At 37.2% G+C, this 24,037-nt stretch overlaps 2 protein-coding genes across 6 annotated transcripts in view; one reads left to right on the top strand and one right to left on the bottom strand.

Moving 5' to 3' along the window:
* Positions 1-24,037, top strand: part of Rdgb (retinal degeneration B) — a 73,929-nt gene that overhangs the window by 234 nt on the left and 49,658 nt on the right. The gene's annotated exons all lie outside the window — the stretch shown is intronic.
* LOC139809305 (uncharacterized) overlaps positions 1,775-24,037 on the bottom strand; it is a 35,020-nt gene continuing 12,757 nt past the window's right edge. For 3 of the 5 annotated variants that reach the window (XM_071772097.1, XM_071772096.1, XM_071772095.1), the window contains exons 2-25: positions 22,634-22,759; positions 21,924-22,054; positions 20,988-21,114; positions 20,741-20,866; positions 20,078-20,221; positions 19,829-19,917; positions 18,874-19,078; positions 18,233-18,393; positions 15,811-15,916; positions 13,947-14,069; positions 12,427-12,653; positions 12,062-12,161; positions 11,572-11,906; positions 11,236-11,476; positions 10,986-11,123; positions 10,427-10,612; positions 9,989-10,272; positions 9,082-9,838; positions 8,412-8,746; positions 8,149-8,287; positions 7,062-7,968; positions 6,392-6,789; positions 5,403-6,087; positions 1,775-5,021 (exon numbers count right to left, since the gene is read on the bottom strand). In XM_071772097.1, the coding sequence (XP_071628198.1) occupies positions 4,888-5,021; positions 5,403-6,087; positions 6,392-6,789; positions 7,062-7,968; positions 8,149-8,287; positions 8,412-8,746; positions 9,082-9,838; positions 9,989-10,272; positions 10,427-10,612; positions 10,986-11,123; positions 11,236-11,476; positions 11,572-11,906; positions 12,062-12,161; positions 12,427-12,653; positions 13,947-14,069; positions 15,811-15,916; positions 18,233-18,393; positions 18,874-19,078; positions 19,829-19,917; positions 20,078-20,221; positions 20,741-20,866; positions 20,988-21,114; positions 21,924-22,054; positions 22,634-22,750 (6,195 nt within the window). In that variant the 5' untranslated portion in view covers positions 22,751-22,759 and the 3' untranslated portion in view covers positions 1,775-4,887. Of the gene's footprint in view, positions 5,022-5,402; positions 6,088-6,391; positions 6,790-7,061; positions 7,969-8,148; positions 8,288-8,411; positions 8,747-9,081; positions 9,839-9,988; positions 10,273-10,426; positions 10,613-10,985; positions 11,124-11,235; positions 11,477-11,571; positions 11,907-12,061; positions 12,162-12,426; positions 12,654-13,946; positions 14,070-14,433; positions 15,737-15,810; positions 15,917-18,232; positions 18,394-18,873; positions 19,079-19,828; positions 19,918-20,077; positions 20,222-20,740; positions 20,867-20,987; positions 21,115-21,923; positions 22,055-22,633; positions 22,760-24,037 lie in introns of those variants that run through there. The other 2 variants (XM_071772099.1, XM_071772098.1) reach the window with 2 other exon arrangements.

Raw genomic sequence — 24,037 nt, 5'->3', positions numbered from 1 at the left:
GCGTGAGTAATCGTCGCTCGTCCATCAACGGCAACGAGCGCGCGTCATTGTTAATTGTAATTATGATTTAATTGACGCTTTTCATCACACAATTTTCTGATCCCCGATCTTGAAGTACTCATTCTCGTCATTTTTTATTCTTATTAGCCTCATTATTCTTATCTCCCGTTAGTTTTTATTCTTATTAGCCTTATTAGCCTAATTGATGGTCCCGCGCTAATTATACCAAAGGCGCGAGCGATTTCCTCGCCGCTTCGAATTTAGCAACCTTAGTATCTCGTCGGGGGTTTGGAAAAGTAATTAATTATTTCACACACATACATGCAGATATACACACATATAGAACATTATGGGACCGAAAGCTACGGGCTTTCCTCAACCAAATCGCGTAATTATTCTAATTATGGATCTTCGTACTCGATCGTCCGCCCCGTCCGTGCAACGTACTTTTCGCGCAGGTCGCCCCGCGACGGCTCGACGATTTTCGACTCGCGGTCAATTTCGCGAGTCGTCCGTATACCGTCGGAACACCGCGATGTGATCGGGGATGTTTCGCGACTAGCGGCGGTGCCTCATCCGGAACGGGGCATCCGTTCGACGTCCCCCGATTATCGTACTCCAGATGCGCCCACTGTGAATTAAAATGTGGTTATGATACGTAAACCGTGATGAGCAAATGCATCGCTCATTGTTAAATATTAAACATTGTTAAAAATTAAACCAATACCTTAAGTTAAACAAACATTTCGTTACATTCAACTACCATATGTGTCGAAATTTATTATTTTAACACAAAACTATTATTTTAACTATATTGATTTAGTTAAATCAATACTGTTTTATGTCCATTTCTATCAACGCAGATTAACTTTAATCTCGGTTTAATTTACCTTTCACCTTTTTCTAATTTTAAGAGTTATAGATAAAGATAGAAAGTAAGTTAAACCGAGATTAAACTTAATCTACATTGGTAGAAATGGACATTAGTCAAATTAACGACATATGGGAATGGTTAAAAATCATTCAAATTGAGTATAACTTTTTGACACGAATTTAACAATGTTGCGCATCCGACACTTTTCGCGAATTTTACCCGAAACGCGCGCATCCAAGCCTCGTACGCGCAATTGACAACGAAATCGTAGACCGCCCTTTGTAAATAACCTTCGCAGATCGCGTCCGTGGCCGATCGGACGAGTTCCTCGCGGATGAAGCCGACGACATGGCTGGCGCGTTCGTTTTCCATTATTTCCTGCCATTTCGCCGTTGGAATGCGAGAGGGCGGAGGCGAAAACTCTTCGGCGATTTCGGAGACGCGCGACACGTGCAAAGAATTCGTCGATTCGTTGTTGCGCCGCGAATTCCTTAGCATTTCTTTCTTCAGTCGTTCTCCAAGAACTATAATTTTGATCCTAATAAAATTTTGAAGTCAACGAAGAATAGTCCATCCATATGTACCATTTTAATAAACAAGTAACGTCTTGACAGATCGATATAAATGGGGACAGTTTATTTATTACTACAGAAGTTCAGGCAAAAAAAAATATATATAGTGTCCTCTTCATTTATGTTAATTTATTTCGCGTTGAGGATTATAAGCAAAAACTGTTCTTAGAAGAATATCGAACAACAGAATTAATTTTGATTGATTTGAATTTGATTTGAATTGAATTTGTAAGTTAATAGACGGCAAAATATTGTGTGTGTAATATGAGCACACAAAGTGGGTTAAAAAATTGCTATATGAACAAAAGACCAATGACGATATCGCTCGTAACATTCAATATATATTTATTGTCTCAAGATATTGTATGTATTGAAATTTACAAGGCTATCAATAAAAACGTAAATTGCATTAGAAATAAATCGCGTCTAAATATGAAACGTTAACTTCTTTTCGTTGATAATAAATTTCTAATTTAAGGCCTAGCTGCAGATTTTCTTTTTCGAAACTGTAAACTTTACGAAAACGTAATTAGAAGCACTAACGCTCTCTTCTTGATACGATATACGATATGATGCGATATAAGTGAAACTGCAATTTATATAAATGCAATTCAATAATATTTTTAGCTTACGAAAGCGTTGAAAATGTTCAATTAAGTTATTGTTCGATATTAACCCTTTAACCGAGATGGTTGATTTACTTTATTCTACTTTAATTCTACTTAAATTTAAATGTGAATTTATTATTTGCAACAATTATATTTGAATTAAAACTAAGATGATTATTCGATTCAATATTGTTTGATTAAAAATAACTCAATCACTCTTTACATAATAAAGACATCTCTTTACATAATAAAGACTCTTTACATAAAAAAGATATAATAAATTACAATAAATTTCGAATATCGTTTATATTTGAATCATATATAATTTTTATGGAAAATTAAATTAAAGATTATAACTAAACTTGAAGAATGTCACGATTATTTTAATGGAGTTTATAAGCAATTAATTTATGATCAAGTTTGTGCTTAATCATAATTGATGTGTGGTTAAAGGGTTAAACAATCTCGTTTTCTATTCGCTTGCAAAAATTCGACTGTGAATTAATTGACAGAATTATTATTATTATGGAATTGCAGTGAACGACATATACAATACAAGTGCTACATCGTCTTCTTATTATTTATACTATAGCATGATCTTTCGGTAATTCGTGTAACTTTTTTCACCGACAATATAAGCAGATTCGTAATAATACGCTAGGCAACCTAGGCGAATGCCCAAGAACGCTAAAAATACTTGTAATCATATACTGAAAATGAACGAAAAAAATTAGTGTACCATAAAAGTATTCGTATGCCATCATTTTATTTTGCGATAGTAATTAATTGCCCATCATACATTAAAAAAGAAAGGCGAAACAAATCTCCGTGAGTAAATTTTTATTCTTCGTATCCTTAGTTTTTAAGTAATAATTTGGTTTTTAAATAAAACTATTCTAAAGCAAATTGTTTCATTAAGTTTATAATTTTCAGATTTTCTTCTGAAGAATATTCGTTTTAATACCCGATAATAATGGAATAATATAAAATCTACCAAAGAAATAATCTTTAATTATACAAATATTTTTATCATATACTCTACTAATAAAATAATAAACGTTACAAATATATGTTATCGGTTGCAATTTTTATGAATGATGCAGCACATATTAATATTTATATCTAAACATTTTACATATACGTAATATCTATATTTTTTTAGGTGTTGAGTTTATCTATTATTGACTAATAGAATGAGATTCAGAGAAACAAAGATGATAATGCATGAATATTATTTTATTGTATAACACGCTTTATGATCTATTCGTGTTTACATTCTTAATTGCTAATTAAAACGTACAGAGGAAAAATGGCGATATACGAATACTTTTTGTACTTACACATAAACTTCGTTAATCATTACAATCGAACGTTTTGTTCCTGTAAAGGAATAAATTTATAATTGCATTTAAAGTATCTAAACGGTATGTTAGATAATTGAGAATATTTCTGCTTTTTCAGTATTTGTTTTGGAGAGCTAGAACAACGTTTCATATAGGTGTACTTTATGAATAATGTTTTACTAAAACATCTCTCTTCAATTTTTATTTTTAAAATAATAGATTTGCAGTTGCATGTTAAAAAAAAAACATTTTAGTTGATGAAGTATACCGGTCTAATATAAATTCGTATGCGGATTTACGTAGATCCTGCTACCAGCTCGTATCTTTCACTATACTCAAAGCTCTAATTCTTTCGCGTGTGATTAATTCTAATTGGACGAACGAGATGCTTGAACGAGTTTACTACGTTACGGAGGAATTACGTTTATTTGCCGTTGCTCTGATACGAAGAGATTCGCGCCACAAAAATTCTCTTACTCTGTTTCTCGTTTCTCACTTGATTATCACATCCTCAGTTCGAGGTCTGAGAATCTTTCAATTCTTAAATCCTCGAATGCTTTTAATCGCTTGGACTTGCAAATACTCGAATTCCAAGCTCTTTAATTTCTCCAATTTTTAGTTTGTAAACAGCCGTAAATATAGCAGATTTTTGAATTTCTAAATCTGAAATTATTGTAGATTTGTGATTTAAAATTTCTAAAATTTTTCTTATTTTCTATTTGACTGATGTTAAATTTTTAGAGCTGTTATATCTGCAAATCATGAAATTATTAGATTTTTATCATAACTTAGGTATGATTAAAAAAATTTTTTAATATAATATTTTCCAATTTCTTGGCTAAAATTTCCGTATCTTCAAATTATTAGTTTTCACAACTTTTTGAAAGGATTCTTAAAGTCTTGCAATTTTGAGATACATATGTCATTATATAATCCTTTATTTTTCCATATTTTAAAATCCTTAATTCTTTAAACTCTTCAATTTTCGTATCTGTGAAAGCCGGAACTTGCTTTTCTAGTGTTCTCGTTGTTAGATTCTTGATTATTTGAACCCTCGGAATCCTAAGACCTAATTCTTAGATGTCATAAAATTCGAATACACGAATTTTCTGGTCTCTTCAGGTTCTCAAGGTTTTTGGATGTTCAATTCTTTAAATTTTAGAGTCATTTGTTTAGTCCTAAGAGAATTCTTCGATCTTCCACATCTTAGGAGCTATAAATCATTGGATTGCTGGAAGTTTGAATCCGCGGATTCCTGAACGTTACATCCTTCGGACTCTAGGATTTCTGAACTCTACGATTCTAGGCTTGTATCTCCTTGGATTCATGGAACTTTCGAATCCTCGGATCCTGGAGCTCACATCCTTGGATCTCCAAGGAACTCCCTCCTTGCCTTCTAATAGTCGATATGACTCTTTCCTCGCAGTACGCGTGCACGGTGGATCTTTTCTTGTTTAAATTGGAAGACCAACATCCATCGTGAAGGTCCTTTAAGCGTTAACGCTGATTATACCACCGTTTCCGGGAAGGCCGGTGTCTCCCATCAAGGCCAAATCAACTTCCTTCGCGGCCAATCTACCTTCTGCGATCGCCCATACTACGAGAGACTGTCCACGTCTGCAATCTATTTTACAAATTACATGTAATAACAAATATATAATATTTATGCCTTTGTAATTCACATTTAAATCAATTTCGACAATTAATGAGGATTATAATATTATCAGTTCTAATTTACAATGAATTTTTGTAATCAAAAGTTTGTGTAGAGTACAAGGCAGAAAGTTACATCATAAGTTAAACGTTTAAAAGAATATATATTATAATTCTAATAAAAGCAAATAAGATGATAAGATTTTTTAAAATTATAATACTAAATTTGTAATAAATGCAAGATCTGGGCAATTTTTTCTTGGCAAAACTGACCCTATACATTATAGATATAATAAAAGAAGCAGAATTTTTCTTGTATGATGTATTTAACGCAATAATATTATATACTAACCGCCTGCTGCATATATTTTGGGTAAACTAGTACAATATTTCCCGCCCGGAGTCTTATAGTTTCCTCTTTCATCCAATTCGGCTTTCACTTCCGTGGCGATGTACTTCTCGGGTCCGAGGAAGCCCATGGCGAGCAATACTAGATCGCACTTGTACACCTTCTCTGAATTTGGTACCTCCTCCATCTTCCATCGACCATTCTCGTCCTTTCGCCATTCCACAGTTACCGTCCTGATGCCACTCACGTGGCCTTTTCCGTCGTCCAAAAATTCCTTGCTCAACGTACTGTATCTACGTGGATCTCGGCCAAATTTCAGGGATACCTCCTCATGACCGTAATCAACCTTGAACACTCGTGGGAATTGAGGCCACGGGTTATCCTTGCCCCTCTGGGCTGGCGGTTCGGGCAGGATTTCGAAGGTCGTAATCGTCTTCGCGCCCTGACGTAGCGAAGTTGCTATACAATCGCATCCGGTGTCGCCGCCTCCTATGATGACAACATCTTTGCCCTTGGCTATCAGTCGCATATTTAGGGGTGCTGTGTTACCCATTTGTTTCTTCTGCCAGTGCTCTAGGAAACTCACGGCAAAGTGAATTCCCTCCAGCTGTCGGCCTGGAATCGGCAGATCTCGCGGCCATGTCGCGCCTGTACACAACAATATCGCGTCGTACAGTTCTTGAAGTTCCTGCAATAATATACATGCGTGAGTGTCGGAGAATTATGTTATATAAATAAATGAATGATATTTTGGGAATGAGCACCGTCGTTCAAATAGAAAATGAAGAGATCTATTAGAGTGTATAAATATTATAGAAATGAGAATATAATTTTTATATTTGCCATATGTATATAGTATATAGTATATAGTATATATGATGGATATACAAATGGTAAAAATATTATCAAATTTTCTTTTTTATACAATTATAATGATATATATAAGGTTTTAAGGTTTAAGAAAAATTGTCATCTCAAACACGCTCGCTTACCTGCATTGTAATATCCTTGCCTACATCGACGTTCGTTTTGAAGATGACTCCCTCCGCGGCGAGCAGAGAGACTCTTCTTTGTACGACCTGTTTGGACAGCTTCATCGTCGGTATACCGTATTGCAGCAACCCACCGATTCTGTCGTTTCTTTCGAACACGGTCACTGTGTGACCCGCTTTGTTCAGTTGATGAGCAGCGGCCAGTCCCGCGGGACCGGATCCGATTACAGCTACTAATCGTCCAGTTCTTCTGGTCGGTAGTTGAGGCACGATCCAACCTTGCTCAAACGCGTGATCGATTATGGCGCACTCGATATTCTTGATTGTCACCGGTGGTTCGGAGATTCCTAGGACGCATGCACCCTCGCAAGGTGCGGGGCAGACCCTTCCGGTAAACTCTAGATTATTTAATTTCAAAAGATTAGATATAATTATCTACAATTGATTGATAAAATATTGTATCATATATAAATGAATATATATAAAAAGATAAGATTGAAAAAAATAATTGACAGAGAAAAAAGAATAGAGAAAAGTTATTCCTGTTAAATAATAATAAATGCAATAGAAAGTTATTATATATGAAAAGTACAATTTTTATGTGCAAAAAATGGAACCAAGGGGGGAATATTTGTATTTAATAAAAAATTTCTCACATAAATTGACTCACCAGGGAAATTATTAGTTTGCAACAATTGATTTAAGGCCTCCTTCCAGTTGTTGTGGAATACGAGATCATTCCACTTAGGAATGATGTTGCCCAACGGGCAACCGTGACTGCTCTGACAAAATGGAACGCCGCACTCCATGCACCTTGCCGCTTGTACTCGCAGAGTCTTCCTGACACCCTGGAAGTTGTATATTTCATCCCAGTCCTCTACACGCTTTTCGACCGGTCTGTACATGGCCTTCTGCCTTGAGTACTTCATAAAGCCCTTGATCTTGTCCAACTTTCGCTGTGCCATATCTGCGTCTTCTATTGAATCCTCTATATCTTTGATCTTGCCGTTCGTTATCTGTGCGTTACCGTTAATTACGTTGGGTGTTTGTTGCTTTGCCTCCTCCAGCTGTTTGAGAGCTCGCTGGTACTCGTAAGGGAAGACCTTGACGAATCTCGTGGTGGGTTCCGGCCATGTGGCGAGTAAATCTTGTGCGATCAACGAACCGGTCTTTTCGATGAACTCTTCCAGTAGTTGTTTCACATAGGCGATTTCTTCTGGGTTGTTGAGCGATAGCAACTCCACCATTTCGGGGTTGCACTTGCTCTTGAAGGAGCCGTCGACATCCAAGACGTATGCGATTCCACCGGACATTCCAGCCGCGAAATTTCGACCAGTAAGACCTAGGATCAAGGCGCAACCGCCGGTCATGTATTCGCAACCGTGATCACCCACACCCTCCACCACAACAACCGCCCCACTGTTACGCACACTGAATCTTTCGGCAGCGATGCCGCGGAAGTAGGCTTTTCCGGAAGTAGCGCCGTAAAGGCAGACATTCCCGACGATCACATTCCCCTCCGAATTGAACTCGGAGTCCTTCGGCGGGTATATGACAATTTCACCTCCGCAGAGACCCTGCAAATAAAATTATTTATTTCTTCTATACAAGAGAATATTAATAACAGTTAAGTTTTTAGTATTTAGATACGTATCGTATTTAATACGATACAATATAGATTTGATTGGATCAATATGAAATTATGTATAGATTATTTGTGTCGCAAATTCAAAAGTTTAAAAGAAACTCGTGCTTACTTTGCCGACGTAATCGTTAGCATCGCCTTCAAGAGTGACATGAATACCCTTTGTCATGAAAGCGCAGAAACTCTGACCCGCAGAGCCTTTCATCTTGATATTGATGCTATGCTCGGGCAATCCGTCATCTCCAAATCGTCTGCGAACCAATTACAAGATAAATGAGAATAAGGAAGTTAAAATTATTGGTAAACGAGATAAATTATGTATCAGTTTTGCTTCGTTGATTTTTTATCTGAACTCGGGAATATCGACATACTTACTTGGCTACATGATAACTCAGCGTCGATCCGAATGCCCTACATTCGTTGTTGATATTCATTTCGATGTCAGCTCGAGTGTGTACTCCATTTAAAACAGGTTCGGCTAGTTCAATTAGTTTATTGTCGAGTCTGTTCTCCAGTTGGAAGTCTTGTTTTACGGTGCCGCCCTTGATATTTACGCCGGGTCTTAAGTCCAGCGCGTTTCGCAGTACATTGCTGAGATTTAGGGTCTTGGCTTTTTCAACAGAGATGTCGTCACGTACTTTAAGGAGGTCTGTGCGTCCGATTAGATCCTGGAACTTGCGGATACCCAGGTTCGCCATATGCGAACGTACCTGCAGAAACAAGAAAAATAATAGATAAATCTAATAGACTCGTTAAAATAATACTTTGTATTTATAAAAATTAAATCAAGAATTAAATTATATTATATATTTATATATTATATATTCAAGTTTCTCAATTTTAATATAAAAATCTCATTTAATTAACACTCCGGCTCAATAATCATTTTGAGAACAAAAAATATTTAAAAGAATAAATAAGAATATGAAAATAATACCAGTACAAGCGCATAATATGTACAAAACAAAGAAATCAAGCAGTGGCTAAACATCAAGATAAATGGAAGATGTCAAAATGAAAATATCTAATTGTAAGTCGTTCCTACCTCTTCAGCCAACGCGAAGAAGAAATTGATCACATGTTCCGGCTTGCCTTCGAATTTCTTTCGTAACACCGGATCTTGCGTGGCGATGCCTACTGGACAGGTGTTCAGGTGGCACTTTCTCATCATTGTGCAGCCCATTGCGATTAGCGGGGCGGTGCTGAAGCCGAACTCATCCGCACCAAGCAGCGCAGCCACCACAATGTCGAAACCCGTGCGCATCTGGCCGTCCGCCTGGACAATCATGCGCGACCGCAGATTGTTCAGGGTCAACACCTGATGCGTCTCGGCGATGCCTAATTCCCAGGGCAATCCGGCGGACTTAATGCCGGTCCAACTGCTGGCGCCGGTCCCGCCGTCGTGGCCGGATATCACTACGTGCTCGGCCTTGCCTTTGGCGACGCCGGCGGCGACGACGCCCACTCCGACCTCAGACACAAGTTTGACGGAGATACGGGCGTATGGATTGGCGCACTTGAGATCGTAAATCAGCTCGGCCAGATCCTCGATCGAATAAATGTCATGATGCGGTGGCGGCGAGATCAAACCTACCCCAGGTACCGAGTGCCTGGTGGCAGCAATCTCCGCGGTGACCTTATAACCAGGAAGCTCGCCGCCCTCACCGGGTTTCGCGCCCTGTGCCATCTTGATCTGCAAGTCGTCCGCATTCGCCAGGTAACTGGCAGTAACGCCAAAGCGACCACTCGCTACTTGTTTGATAGATGAACGCTGGCTAAACTCCGGATCCTGGTTTAGGTATCTGTCGGATAACGATAAACAGTTGGTTACAGGTTTATCTGATATTGTTATTAGTCGCAATAATTGTAATAATAATTTTATAAGAGACGTTCGACATTCTTAAACTCTTTAGATCATACAATCTTTTATTATCTTTTCTTCTTGATCATACCTGTCCGCGTTTTCACCGCCTTCGCCGGTGTTCGACTTGCCACCGATGCGGTTCATGGCGATTGCCAGAGTACTGTGAGCTTCCAAGGAAATGCTGCCGAAACTCATCGCGCCAGTCGCGAAACGTTTTACAATTTCCGACGCGGGTTCCACGTCCGTGACGGGAATCGGATCGCGTGAATTCTTCAGTTCGAGTTGGCCGCGCAGAGTGCAAGCCTTCACCACTTCCATCGTGGTCTTGCGATAATTTTCATAAGCAGAGTTGTTTTTGGAGACAACATATTCCTAACGAAAAAAAGATTGTTAAAGAAAAATGTATTTTATATATTTTTTTAGGATAAAGACTTTGCACACAATTACGTTTCTTATATAGTAAATGTAAATTTTCAATGTTTTAAGTTAGTTTTTAAGATATTATGTCCGAAAATGTCTTCATTACCTGTAAACTAGCAATGCTCGCGGGATCATTGATATGTTTCTCGCCACCGGCTCGCCAGTGATAAACTCCTGGATTGCGAATGACCAGCAAATCCATTGGTTTGTCCCAATACGTTATTTGATGCCGCTCGAACGCCTCCTTGCCCAAAATATCGAACGTCACGCCGCCAATACGAGAATGAGTACCCTGAAAAATTCGAATATGCATGATTTGCAATTAAAGATAATATTGTTTAACGATATATTGCAACAAAATAAATAAAATTTTACTAAGATGCATCATTAAAAAGTTTGAATCATTAAATAATCATTAATTGGATCCAAGTATTAATCATTTGCATTTGAAAAATAAAATAATATACAAAACAATACTTAAAAAAAGTTATAATTTACTTATTTATAAATATTTAAAAAGTTAAAAACATTTAAAAAATATATGTGTGTGTGTGTGTGTGTGTTTTATTTATTTATTAAAAACTATTTTTAATGATAGAATATATGAATATATTTTTCTCGTATTATCTATCTTAGGCCGATTTAGGCTATAATATGAAAAATACCTTGAAGCATTTATCGATGACTTCGTCGGCCAATCCAACTGCTTCAAATATCTGCGCTCCTTTGTAGGATTGCAAGGTCGAGATTCCCATCTTGGCCATCACTTTCGCAATTCCTCGTTCCATAGCTTCTGCGTAATTCTACAGAATTTAAACAATTAGATAATTTTCATTTTTATCTTTCATATTCAAACAAAAAGCTTTTCTTATCATTAACATCTTCAAACAATAATTTTTGTTTTGTAAGATTTACCTTAAAAATAACATCATCAGTAAAGGTTTCATCGAAAACGTGATCCGCCCTCAGATTTTTCGCCATCTCGAATACCAAGTAAGGACATATGGCATCTGCTCCGTAACCAAGTAGTACGCAAATGTGATGCACCTCTCGAGCCTCGGCGGTTTCCAATATGAGACCGACCTTCATTCGCTGTCTCTCTTCGATTAAATGATGATGAACGGCGCCCAAAGCTAACAGGCTGCTTACCGGAACTCTAAAGTCAACAAAACAGATATGAATTCTAGTTTCTTATTTCCTTCAAGATCAGTTTAGAATATATCGATATTTTGATTTACAAATCGAGCTCACCTTGTCGGGCCACCTTGTCGATCGGATAGTACGAGGAGCTGATAACCTTCCCTAGCGGCCACATTAGCCTCACTGTTAACGCGATCCAGCGTCTTCAGCAAACCACCGGGCCCGTCTTGAACAGGGTAAGTGATATCGATCACTTTTGTTCTCCAATTACGATGGGTCGTGTGCTTGAGAACCTCAAAATCACTCAGAGACAGTATCGGTTGGGGCAGGAATAGGCGATGTACTTGCAACTCGTTCGGCTCCAGAATGTTACTCTCGGGTCCGATTGGGCAAAGCATGGACATTACGATCTTTTCGCGGAATGGATCGATCGGTGGATTCGTTACCTACATAGAAATCGTAATCGAGAGATGTGTTAACGTATCAAAGATATATGTTAGATCATACTTAATTAATTGTTAAACTAATTTCTATAATTTCTTTCTTCACTTTTCTATTATATTTTGCGTTTTAAATTAACAATAGTTCAATTTTGGTCTACCTGCGCGAATAATTGCTTGAAATATTCATATATCAATGGTTGGAATTCAGACAAGCACGCCAGGGGAGCGTCATTGCCCATAGATCCTAACGCTTCTTTCCTGAAAGACAATTTTCATTGTTTGTGAATATTTATTATTAATTAAAATATAATTATTTGGTAACCGTAAAATGGGTATTGCTAGTGGCGTATACCGCCCCAAACGTCGAAAATAATATCGAAGTATCGTTTAATTACATTAAATTTATAATAAGTAATTCTTTGAATTTACACGAATTTAGTGTTTTTACTTATTTGTTATTGTATATGAAATATCAGACATACGAAATGTGGTGTTGATAGGGAAAAATTTATGGTATACATACTTGGTTTGCACCATGGGCAGAAGCAATAAATTGATAGTCTCCAGAGTATAACAGTAAAGAGAGAGCCGTTTGTCGCCGCTCCAAACTTTATTCACGGCCGAAACCTCGTTTACGCCGTTGATAGCGTTCTTTTTTGCGGTGTCTGTCTCGGCGGATAGACCGTTCTCGATTACGTCCCCTGCACTGCTGTTGCGAACATGTGCGGCGCGCAATTCCTCCATGGTGATCTGCGTTTAAAACAGCATCACCAATAAAAACTAGTTGCCGAAACTAAGAGTGTCTTAAAAAAGGTTGAGTAGAACTGTGGTACCGCAATTGGATGTATGTTTTCTATGATCGAGCACAAGCAGATATCAAATCGGAAGTTCTGTTAGCGATTGATCAGTTAATTAATAAGTTAGCTAACAACTGAAATACGAAAAGTAGTGGAGGCAAATTAGGTTTTTATCTCGGAACCGGTTAAAACTACTCGGATTTGAACGTTTTTTTTTTAATGTAGGTAATTAAAAACACTACAATGTTTATGGGTTAAAAATTGACGCTAATTGTTTATTTAAGAAATTTATTTAATAAAAAAAGCGTCAATTTTTAACCCATAAACATTGTAGTGTTTTTAATTATCTACATTTAAAAAAAACGTTCAAATCCGAGAAGTTTTAATCGGTTCCGAGATAACGCACTTTTTTGGTCTAATTTGCCTCCACTAAAGATAAAGTTAATAGATGTGGCAAACCTTCATGCAAAAAAAATTATCTGAGATATTTTCGCGGATATTTCTACTTATTCATTCATAATATATTTTTACTATACTACTACTACTATACATACTAATTTGTATTCTTCTATTGTATTGCTACCTCCACCTGTACACCGAAAGAAATCAACATACTTAAAATGGTATGATTAGAACGACTCACCCTCTGCATATCGACGATACAGCATGTACAGCAGTATAAAAAAAAGTTAGTTTTGCGTTAGAAATTTTTCTTGTGACGACTTAGATGAAAATTTTTCTAACACAATCATATTATTGCAATTTTCATTAAAACCAACGGAATTCCTGAGTTAAATATTTAATGAAAAAGTAACATTGTGATACTTGATGACTTTAGAATGCATTAGTTGACTAATTAGGTGTATTAATTGATTGAGTAATCAGTAATTGATATATATGATGAGGGGGAAAAGCGATGAGAGTTACTCAATTTTCGAGTTGGCCTATAGGTATAATGTGCAATAATATTCTTCATGCAAGCACGTTAAATTTAACATACATATCTTATGTATAAAACATTACATACAGGAAGTTATATACAGGAGTGTCTCGTAATCGGCATTAAACAAGCATCATAATAGAAAAATTTTTTAACTTTTATCTCGAGTAATATAATATAATCTTTTTAAATAGCACTTAAAATTCGGCCTTATTCTCAGAAGAGTAATATTTGAAATGTCGACGCCGATAATGTGACAATTGATCGCGAATTGATCCTCGGTTGGGGAAAAGAACGTTTAGCTACCTGTTCCTTGAGCCACTTGGAATGAGGCCTGTTTCGAGCGATCTGCAACTTCAGCTCGACATCCTGTATGATCCTCTTCTCTTCGGTGTCAACGAGAAGCATCCGGCCGGGCTTCAAGCGACTCTGCAAATAAAAGAGTACACCAATAATCGCCATAGAACGGGTTCGACACGTCGATGATCGACATTCATATGACAGCACTGGATGACGGTCCTACAGCTCTATACAAACCTAGTCCCTAGATGACAAATTATACATCATACATGATACATGATCAAAAAATAAATAAAATACGATATATGTGATTAGCTATTATACATGTATACTAACATACAGCGAGTAGGTATTGCGAATCGATCGATGACAGTCTGCCCTTACCGACTCATTGGATATCGATTTACCTTTAATCCTCGAATGTGACATTTCTGCAGCCTTATTAGAGGAACGAAAGAAAAATGTGTGCAAAAAATATACATTTGAGGATTACCGTATCCTGGATGAAGTCAGTGATGATCGGCTCAATGGCTGGCATTGGTGATCATCGGCCAGTGTAAAAGCAGAGTGCCAGTACATTACATTGTTTCGTAATATCTGAGATCTATAGAATTCGCACAAAATTATCCGACGAGCGTTTAAAATGTAAATTGCTTTATTCTCGTCCGCATGGTAGAACTCTGTTTATTGTCTATTTATACACGAGCACTCTGTCTCGATGCACTCGATTGATCATTTGGGACGAAATATTATACTCGTTAGGACTCGATGGAGACAATACGCTTGTTGCTTCCGACAGAGATGCCAAAGTGTAATGAGTAATGTATTTGTTAGACATAGATGAAATATGGTGATAAAAAAAGTGATTTGTGTAGTAAACAAATCGCATGATGGTGCTTGCATCCCAGAACGAAGACGCCCATAGATTTAAGACCTGGCCGAGGACGCAACATACGTAACCAAGGACGTATATGATCAACGATTTGTATAACCAAAGACCTCTGGAACTCAAAATTTGCGTAAGCATGCAATTATCAAGCCGTAAATCTGCAAAAACCATTATCCCGCGGAATCAACAAGCTATGATTTTCTCCCAGTTCTGTCCTTAGAATTTTATCGTCAAGGAAATCTCGACTTTCTTCCAATAAAGAGAGTTCTGCCGTATCGCCACCTCCTCTTCCTCCTCCTCTAATGAGAAATCAGCGAGAGGTCAACAAAGCGGGTTGTTTTGTGACACAATAATACTCAGTCGACACACCACGAGACAAATGCGAACCGTCGAGAATGATGGCGAGAAGACGCGTTTTCGAAGCTAGATATGGCGTTTGAGAGTTTCGCTGATACACAAGAGTCGCTCTGTCAGAGAGTATTTTCGAAAAACGTAGCCAAGTAAAGGCTCACTCTAAGCGATCAATGTTATCGCCCGTTGAACAATCTCGACGAAAGCCGCTCTCGGAAACGGCGAAACTTTCAAGTGACGTTAAAAAAATCCAAGTCGGCTTATCGCGCGAGCTAAATGCGCAAGCATTGCTTTTGTACAATTGTAATGCGAGCAGGCTCTTTCGTCGTTTCCGGTAGAGAGATCCTTGGCCAGAGGGAAAAGGGTCCAACTTCTCCGGATAGGACGCAAGGGCCCCCTTGGTCGCTCTTCCGGACTAGCTGAAATTGCTGTATATCGGGGGAGAAATGTAGAGAATAGGCGCGGAAATGAGAGAAAAGGGGGCTGGGGGGAAAAGATTGAGCATACGAGGGTTGATTCGTCGCGTAAATCATAAATCGCTGCGAGCTAGCTGTCTCTGCCTCAGACAGAGTGAGAGACACTCCCGTGGAATCGGCTGGTGCTTGGGATGCGCATATTTCCTTCGTTTACCTTCAGGACTACATTGCTGGGCGGAGTATCATAGACGCCCACTTCGGACGCCATCACCATCATGTTATCCTTAGTGACGTAGAAGCGCGACGGGCGCAGGCCGTTTCTGCCAAACAAAAATTCAAAAAGGTCTTTTGTATTTCACACCACCTCTGTGTCTCGCGCTAGGTATCAGCTGAGTGAACTACATTGCTGTTCGTTCGTTCGCTTGCCTGCCTTCCTGCTGGCTTACTCGCGTTATACTCTCTCTCTTTCGCTCTCTATATCATTTTTCTTTCTCTCGCTCTCTCAGTCTCTTGGCCTAGGCCCTATTTACCTGCGTTAGCAGCACGTCGGGACAACGATGGACACTTAGTAAATCGTAAATATCGATTCTCGCTTTGGCTGTACAAGAACAAGGCAGGGCAAAGGGAAGTCGCGCGAAATTCTTCTGACGTATTATTTTTCTGGTTTTCTTTTTACTTGTTTTTATAAGCTTTTGTACATTCACTTTCTGAATAATTATTGTTCGTATTTTATAGTAATTTCATGCTACAGATTTACTGTGGATATTAGAGGACAAATTAAGGCGATTATTTCATTATTAAAATGTTGATAAACTTTGAGATATAAGTAATCGAAAATAAATGGATACTATAATAAATATAAATCCAATATCATTTATAATTAAAAACAATAAGAGCCTAGTAAACAAAAGTAAAATAAAAAGAGCATAAAAAACAAAGTTTTATTATTAAAACAGAGATTTGCTTAATTACTAAGTATAATAGGAAAACTAAAAGATTTCAAAAAACGATGAATTTCTAATTTTTGATAAATAAATATATCAATTTTAAATTTTTCAGGAAATTTCTATCTGTAATATTATTTCATTTCTAGAATCCTAGGACAGTTAATGAATGGGCATTTTATATTATTTATCACGATTGCTGCTTGTTACTGTAAGCTTTCTGCTATCGTGTAAAAATAAAATCGTGTCTCGATTAAACGGAAGCTTTAATAACTTTCCTAAAGCAATTTTTAGTAAAAATATTCTTATAAAGAAATTGCTATTTTCCCCGAAGAATATTTTTATCGTACGTTTTATTCCGCATAATCTCTATAGTATAATAAAATTGGATTCAAGGGTGTTTTTCTACCCTTCGTTCGATTGCGCGACTTCCCTTTGCCTTAGAAATCCATGTTTACCTGTACCCGAGAATATCTCTACACGTGTGCACCGTTCTCATATATTTCGTGAGCACCGTTAATCCTGCTGAATGCGTCTTGCAAAGCGTAGGCAATACGCCCACGTAGCCTAGCATTCTTTCTTCGCGGCTCCCATAACAAACGACACCGCAGAATCCTTTCGTTCGGCTCGTTTCTCTTTCAATAGAATGCTTTCAACACTTTGAATTCGACTCCAATTCAATTCTTTGCAACTCTACCTCTCACTACATTTATTTTTGAGCTGTGCTTTGAACAGCTTACCAATAACGAGAAAGTACTTTTGTAGCAATTTACATTAATAAAATTACTAAATAAAATTAAATTGCGATAGAAAATTAAAAAGCAAAAAAGTACCTGCTGTAATATTGCAGGAATGCTGCAAAGAGTTAATTAAATCGCGTGACCTTTTTAATTTAATTAAATTTAAACTGTCAACGCAAATTTAATTTTGTGAAACGTTTTATTATTTCTTTGTTGATTGCAAATTAGATATTTCAGAGATATTTCTCTATTACATGTTTGAGAAATATTTATGATACTTGTGACATTGACGATTCTTTGCGATATTAATTTGCTATTGCACGGAATTATTTCAATGCAAAAGAATTCACTTGCTTACCTGTGCAGTTTCCAGCGAATTTATGTGAATTCTTTCAATGGTTTTCGGGAATCTTATGCAATAGCAAATTAATACACATTTATCTTTCGCATTTTTTGAACACGTTGACAGTTAAGAGTTTAATTTATCGCCGCATTAATTTCATTTTGACAATCTGACATCTCCCAATAAATTTATATTATAAATTTCAGAATTTTTTTAACTAATATGTAAGCCAACGAATATAACTCCCGTCGTTAATGTCAACAATGTTTGGTAATAATTTCTCTTCGCTATTCTTAAGAGAAACAATAATATATTAAGAAGGAATTCATATTGGATGTTTATATGTTTAACATCGAAACATTTTGAAATATAAAATGCGGCATGTGCAACGTCAGCGCGACTGGATTCAAAGTGTTGAAAGTCAATGGAGTCAAAGATCCAAGAACCAGCACAACCGCGAATCATTTTCGATCCGCGGAGTCGCAGACTCATGGATCTATGGACACAAAATGTGGCAAGGGTTACCAGATAGCACGAACGAGAGGGGAAGTGGAGCCTACGTAAAAACGTGTGATAAACAAGACGTAACGAGAGATAGAAAATTTCTACCTGTCCAAGATAGCGCCGACGTAGCGGCCGTCGGTGAAGGTCAGAAGAGCCGGGCCGTCCCAGGGTTCCATAGCGCAGGCCGCCCAGTGGTAGAATTCCCGCTTTTCAGTGGCCATCGTCAAGTCGTTCTGCCAAGCCTCTGGTACCATCGTCAGGACAGCCTAGATTCAGTAATGATTTCAAGTGTTACATTACTGTTTGTTCGAGGATCGACATTCTTGAAATCGAGAAACTAAAGGAATCGTAATGCGCGATCGTAGTATGTGGGACTCCGGATAATTGATGGAATGAAGAGTGCAGTTTAGTCATGTAAATTCTTAGTATCAAAAGGACAATGATGTTTCAAACACAGAGGCAAGGATTTTTTTGTTGGAATATTCCTAGACAGGAAAAGTAGAAAAAATGCCCTTTAAAACTAAGGATTTACGGAATAAGGATTAAAGATTATTACGAAGTTTTATAATATCAAGGAGAATTTCGAGAATCTATTTAAATCTGTAAAACTATCTGTGAAAAATATTTTCGAGAATATAATGATTCATAAAATTGTGAAATCAGTTTTCTATAAAATCGAGGATTTATAGCAACACTTTATATTTCAATGTTAAACGTTTATGGTAAATTTCACAACGTAAATTCACCTCAGGCAAGGAGCGTTGACCTGCCATCACCAAGAACTCGAGTACACAGTCCGCCGATCCAGAGTCAGAGAGATTCGGTTCTACGACTGGATATAACTGTTTCAGCTGATCGCCGTATATATGGCTGCTCATCACACCCTCTCGCGCCTTCATGAAGTTCACATTGCCACGCAGGGTATTAATTTCGCCGTTATGAGCAAGCAAGCTATGAACAAACATTGCGCGTTATATCGATGCTCACTATTTGCGGTTTTGAAACGTCCTGTGTGGAAACTATGATTATGATAACATTTTATTTATCGCTGTAATGAAGGACTACCGCAAATACTACTCTAAACCTGTGAGAGCAGCATTGAGTTTTATAGTGCGTTGTCTACAAAACAAAATATCACGAATTTTTGATATGCTGAAAAGAAATTAAAGAAAATACGCAGAAAAATTGAACAAGGAAAAAAGTTCTATAACAAAATAAGTAGTCGATAATTATTACGCTGACCTTGTTTAATAAGAGCTAAAATAGAATCTTTATCACTTATACTACGTTTACGCAGAGTGAATTATCATAAGTTACTACACAACCCCATTTACGCGGAGGAATTATCGTTAAGTTAATACAGAAGTAACGCTCGCGTAAATATAGTATAGTAACAGTCGTGAAAAAGCTCGAACAAATTTGAATAGTTCCATTTGTACTTTTAAAGTCTATTTAATTTTTTTTATTAAAAAAGGTCATTAAAGCAATTTCATATACCTTTCAAGCAAGATAATTGAACAATATGACTAAGCGACCGAAGAATAATAACGGAAAATAACGAAAAATAACGGAATTGAATAAATACAAATATTTCCTCATTTCCAACTCATTATTAAAAGTGATTAATTAGCTTTTGGAAATGACCAATTATAATATGTCATTTTACCCGCGATTTTTATGGGATTTTATGTAGTATCTTACCGTAAAGGATGCGCTCTTTCCCAACTCGGAAAAGTATTTGTAGAGAACCGTGTGTGTACCAGTGCCAGATAGGTCTCGAATTTCGGAGACTGATATGAAAGAAAAAAAAATGTATGCGATATTACATTACTCGAGACATTACTGTTTCTACGACGGCATACATAATGCATTTTACGTAAAGACTTCCAGACAAGAGCGATACTTTTTTTGAGGAAAAAAAAACAGCACAGAAATAACTCACGGACTCACCTTCAAGTCCGTGAAATACAGCCATAACTGGTCAGCGGTGAGCTGACCTTTGTAGACGACCGTCTTCAACGACAACGAGCAAATGTAGTACCGCAATTCTGGTCGCGGGATTGTATGCGACGATCTCTTCCTCAGCACGAAAATCTGACGAACAGAACATGATCGAAATGTAAGACTAAAGACGAAAGATGAAACGTGTAATTAATCGATCAAACAAAAGGTCGGTGTGCGTTTCAACCTTGAAAATCGCGGCTATCTGCGACGAATCCGAGTTCTAATTTTATAAATTGGCAAAGTCGTTTAATGCCAAGTCGTTTAACTCGGAGCACGATACGGCGCGCGTAACTTTCGATTCATTAATAATAATTAATGGGGGAGTCTTCCAAAATAGTCTCCAAAGACAACGTATGGAAAATATGGAAATATTAATTGTCAACGAACGTACATTTTAGCGATTAATAAATAGTAAAAGAATGCCGGAAATATAAATATTAGTTAATGCTGATTAAACAATTAAACAAATCTGGTTAATTGAAATTATTTTTCGATCTTATTGTTAGTTATGAATATATAAAGCTAGAATTTAGAGAGATATATGACTGAACGCTGACCAGAGCTAATTGACTTCAGACACAACTCGACCTTAGGGATTGAGCAAATTACCTGTCGTTTAAGCGTTTCTGCATCTTGATCGCCGGTAACGAACACTTGACGCATGTACGGTTCGCACTTCTTCGCCACTCGGCCAATTTGGGTGCCATCGGTGGGAACGTTACGCCAACACAGCACCTACGGATCACGCGACCTCGAGAATATGCCCGATATCGTACTCAACGCATTTAAAATAACGCATGTAAAATAATGCGTTAATTTAAGCATTTAAACAGATAACAATAATGATATATCCTACTCTTAAATTGCACTCCTTAGCAAGCTTCTCAAATGCGGCTTCTGCCACCTTGTGGGTGTTCTTGTCAAGGAATAAGATACCGGTCGCATATCGTCCGAACTCGGGCAGTTCGATATTTTGTTGTTCGCTATAACACGAAAAATAATTTGGTCAGCCTAACGAATTCATGTTTGAACCGTCAAAATTCTGTAGAATTAACAATATGCAGTTTCTACGATTTGTCGAAACCAGTACAAGGATTAGAGAAACTAAGGATCGGTCGAGTTGTAGACTCAGAGATTTGTGGACAAAACAAAGATCTGTGACGCAAAAGATTTATAGAACTGTGCCAAGGATTTGTGAAATTAAAAATCCACAAAATAGTCACAGATATATGTATAGACAATTGTAAGAAGTGATGGATGTGTGACATCTAAAAGTTCAGGAATAAATTCTGTGAATCTGAGGGAATTTCTCTGAGAATTTGGAAGAACCTTTAATATATGTAATCGAGGAACGAAATACCTGCCAAAAGTTTATGAATCACAGAAACTACGTGTAATAGTCCTTCTGATTGCAGTCAGTTATTTATAAAATGTTCTCTCAACCTTAAATAATCAATATCAAAATTTTGAATAAAAAATGCGAGGCTATCAAAATCGAAACTAATACAACAGTAATCAAGGTACAAGACGTGATCTTCTGATTTTCATAATGGTATTGCGATTTGTATTTTTGATTTAAATTTACTTAAAAATTTAATTCAAAAAATGAACTGAAATTAAATTTTTAGTTCAGTCGGACAACAGCGTAAATGTGACACAGGCACTTGGCTTGGGCGAAAATTGGATATCATGGATTGGATATACATCAGAAATTGTAAAAGCTTCAGAAACTAAGCACGGATCTCGTCGAAATAAGATTTAGCATGTCGCTGGGACAGACTGACTTTCTTACCGAATTTCATTGGCATAGTAATCGTGCGGTATTGCGCAAAGCACACCGGCACCGTCACCAGTGTCATTATCACAGGCACATGCCCCCCTATGATTCATTCGCGCCGACAAAGTCTGAGCATCTCGAATGATCTGAAATTCGCAAATAAAACGATATAAGAAAACCGATCCAATCTTCTTAAAAGATCGCAAAATCGTAATTCATGCATTTATCAATGAGTTGTTTATCTCTAAGATGGAGAGAACTCTTGTTTCTTTCTCTCAGATATACATTTCATTAATTTATATTCCTGTTTTATCTGTCTTATCGTTTTTCTGCATAAGTTTCAAGCGGCGTTTATCTTTAAAATTATGCGCAATTTTGGGATCTTAATTCAATATTATATAACCCTTTATATAAGCTTTTGCAACTTTAAAATACCAACGTAATTATTCGATACTTTTTATTATCCACAATTTTGAATTTTTTCCTCGATATATTTGTCTATAAGAACTCATTAGTATGCTATGTACTATTTTCCGCATTTAGCTGTTTATCTTATCTTTATTACACCTTTTTATTCGCTCTATGCTATGTGCGTGACACAAGGCAAAAAATACGGACGTACATCTATAATAGATTACAAAGATCAAACGCGCGACACTCAAGAGATGTGGGTCGTTCTTTGAACTTTACGTGTAAAAGACTGACGAAGCTCAAAATTGACTCACCTTGTGCGACCTCTTCCCGTCAATGGCGACGATAAAACCAACGCCGCAAGCCTCTCGTTCGAGGGTAGGGTCATATAGACCTTGCTTCGGAGGCAAGGTCCACGGCTCGGAACTCATAATCTTAATCTGAAAAGCGAGAAAAGAAAAATTCTATACGTCATTCTGATCGATAATAACTCTTAATTGCTTAAACTCGCTCTTTTTTTTCTCTCACATGTAAACAAGTTAAATAAATGTCAATTGTTTTCTTGATTTGAAGACAGCATATAACGAGTATGCAACAATAATTTATCCGGAAGAAAAAACTAATAGATACGTTCTACATATTCGTTATCTATATTCGTTCATTGCGAGCTAATTGGTACAATTGTTGCGATATAAATAATTCATTCACAAGCTATTACTGTATTGTTCTGTACACTTTTCTTTTAAACAATTTTGAATCACGTGTATATTATTCTAGTCATCGTAATGAGTGCGCGCTATGCGATTAACATATACGCACGTGATGTACGCTTTAATTAGATGTAAAAAATTAAAATAGTTTTGCGCAATTGAATTTAACGTTTTAAATGGGAAACAAAATCGTAATACATATCTCGTCCCTTCCAACTCGCAGATTCGTAACTTGACGATTATTTTAATCCGTTGGTTCCTTGGAAGATAAACGCCACGCGTTTATAGCTGCGCATTTAGGGGTAGAGATCGCGGGAACGATGGGGCGGAACGACGGGGGAATTCCGAGGTATCAGAGCGATTCGCAGGATATCGCATTGTCAGCATTACGTAAAGCCAGTGTGTATTTCCAGTCATTTAAGCGTAACAGACGTCGCGCATCGCCGTCATCGTTGTCGCCGTAGCGGCAACGAATCGCAATGATGATCGGTGTGTAAACAAAACGAAGAAAATACGTCGAAGAGATGGGTATCGCGTTCACGTGGCCGACCGATGTACCGAGCGTGTAACAGGGGTGGCCAATTGTTCGATATAATATTTCTCATTCTTTGTTTGCGTCCTTTTCGAGTTCTTTTCCTTTTTTCACAATATTGATCGAGATGCGATCGTGTAACTGGACTTTGATCATCAATAAGTATACCGGAACTATATTACTCGTGCTTGAATTGTCCATCCAAGAACTTCGATTTCATTTATTGAAACCTGATTGTTAGTAAAGAATGGTGTGTTCTATTTTTCTCTAACCTTCACTCTTCGTTTTTTTTTTACTCTTTGTTAGAGTCTAGCTGGATATTATGATATATTTTTATCGAATCTCTCTTATCGAACTAATTAAGAGATAAGTAGGATAAAACTGTTGACAGTAATAGTACATTCGAAAATAAAACGCAAAAAGGAAGGAAATAATATCGAGATAAAGATAGATAAATATATTGCTGCAATATTTTC

This window comes from Temnothorax longispinosus, chromosome 3, assembly GCF_030848805.1.
Source record: "Temnothorax longispinosus isolate EJ_2023e chromosome 3, Tlon_JGU_v1, whole genome shotgun sequence".
Classification (NCBI taxonomy): domain Eukaryota; kingdom Metazoa; phylum Arthropoda; class Insecta; order Hymenoptera; family Formicidae; genus Temnothorax; species Temnothorax longispinosus.
Note: the sequence above shows the minus strand (reverse complement) of the source record. Positions and strands in the feature narration are given on the sequence as shown.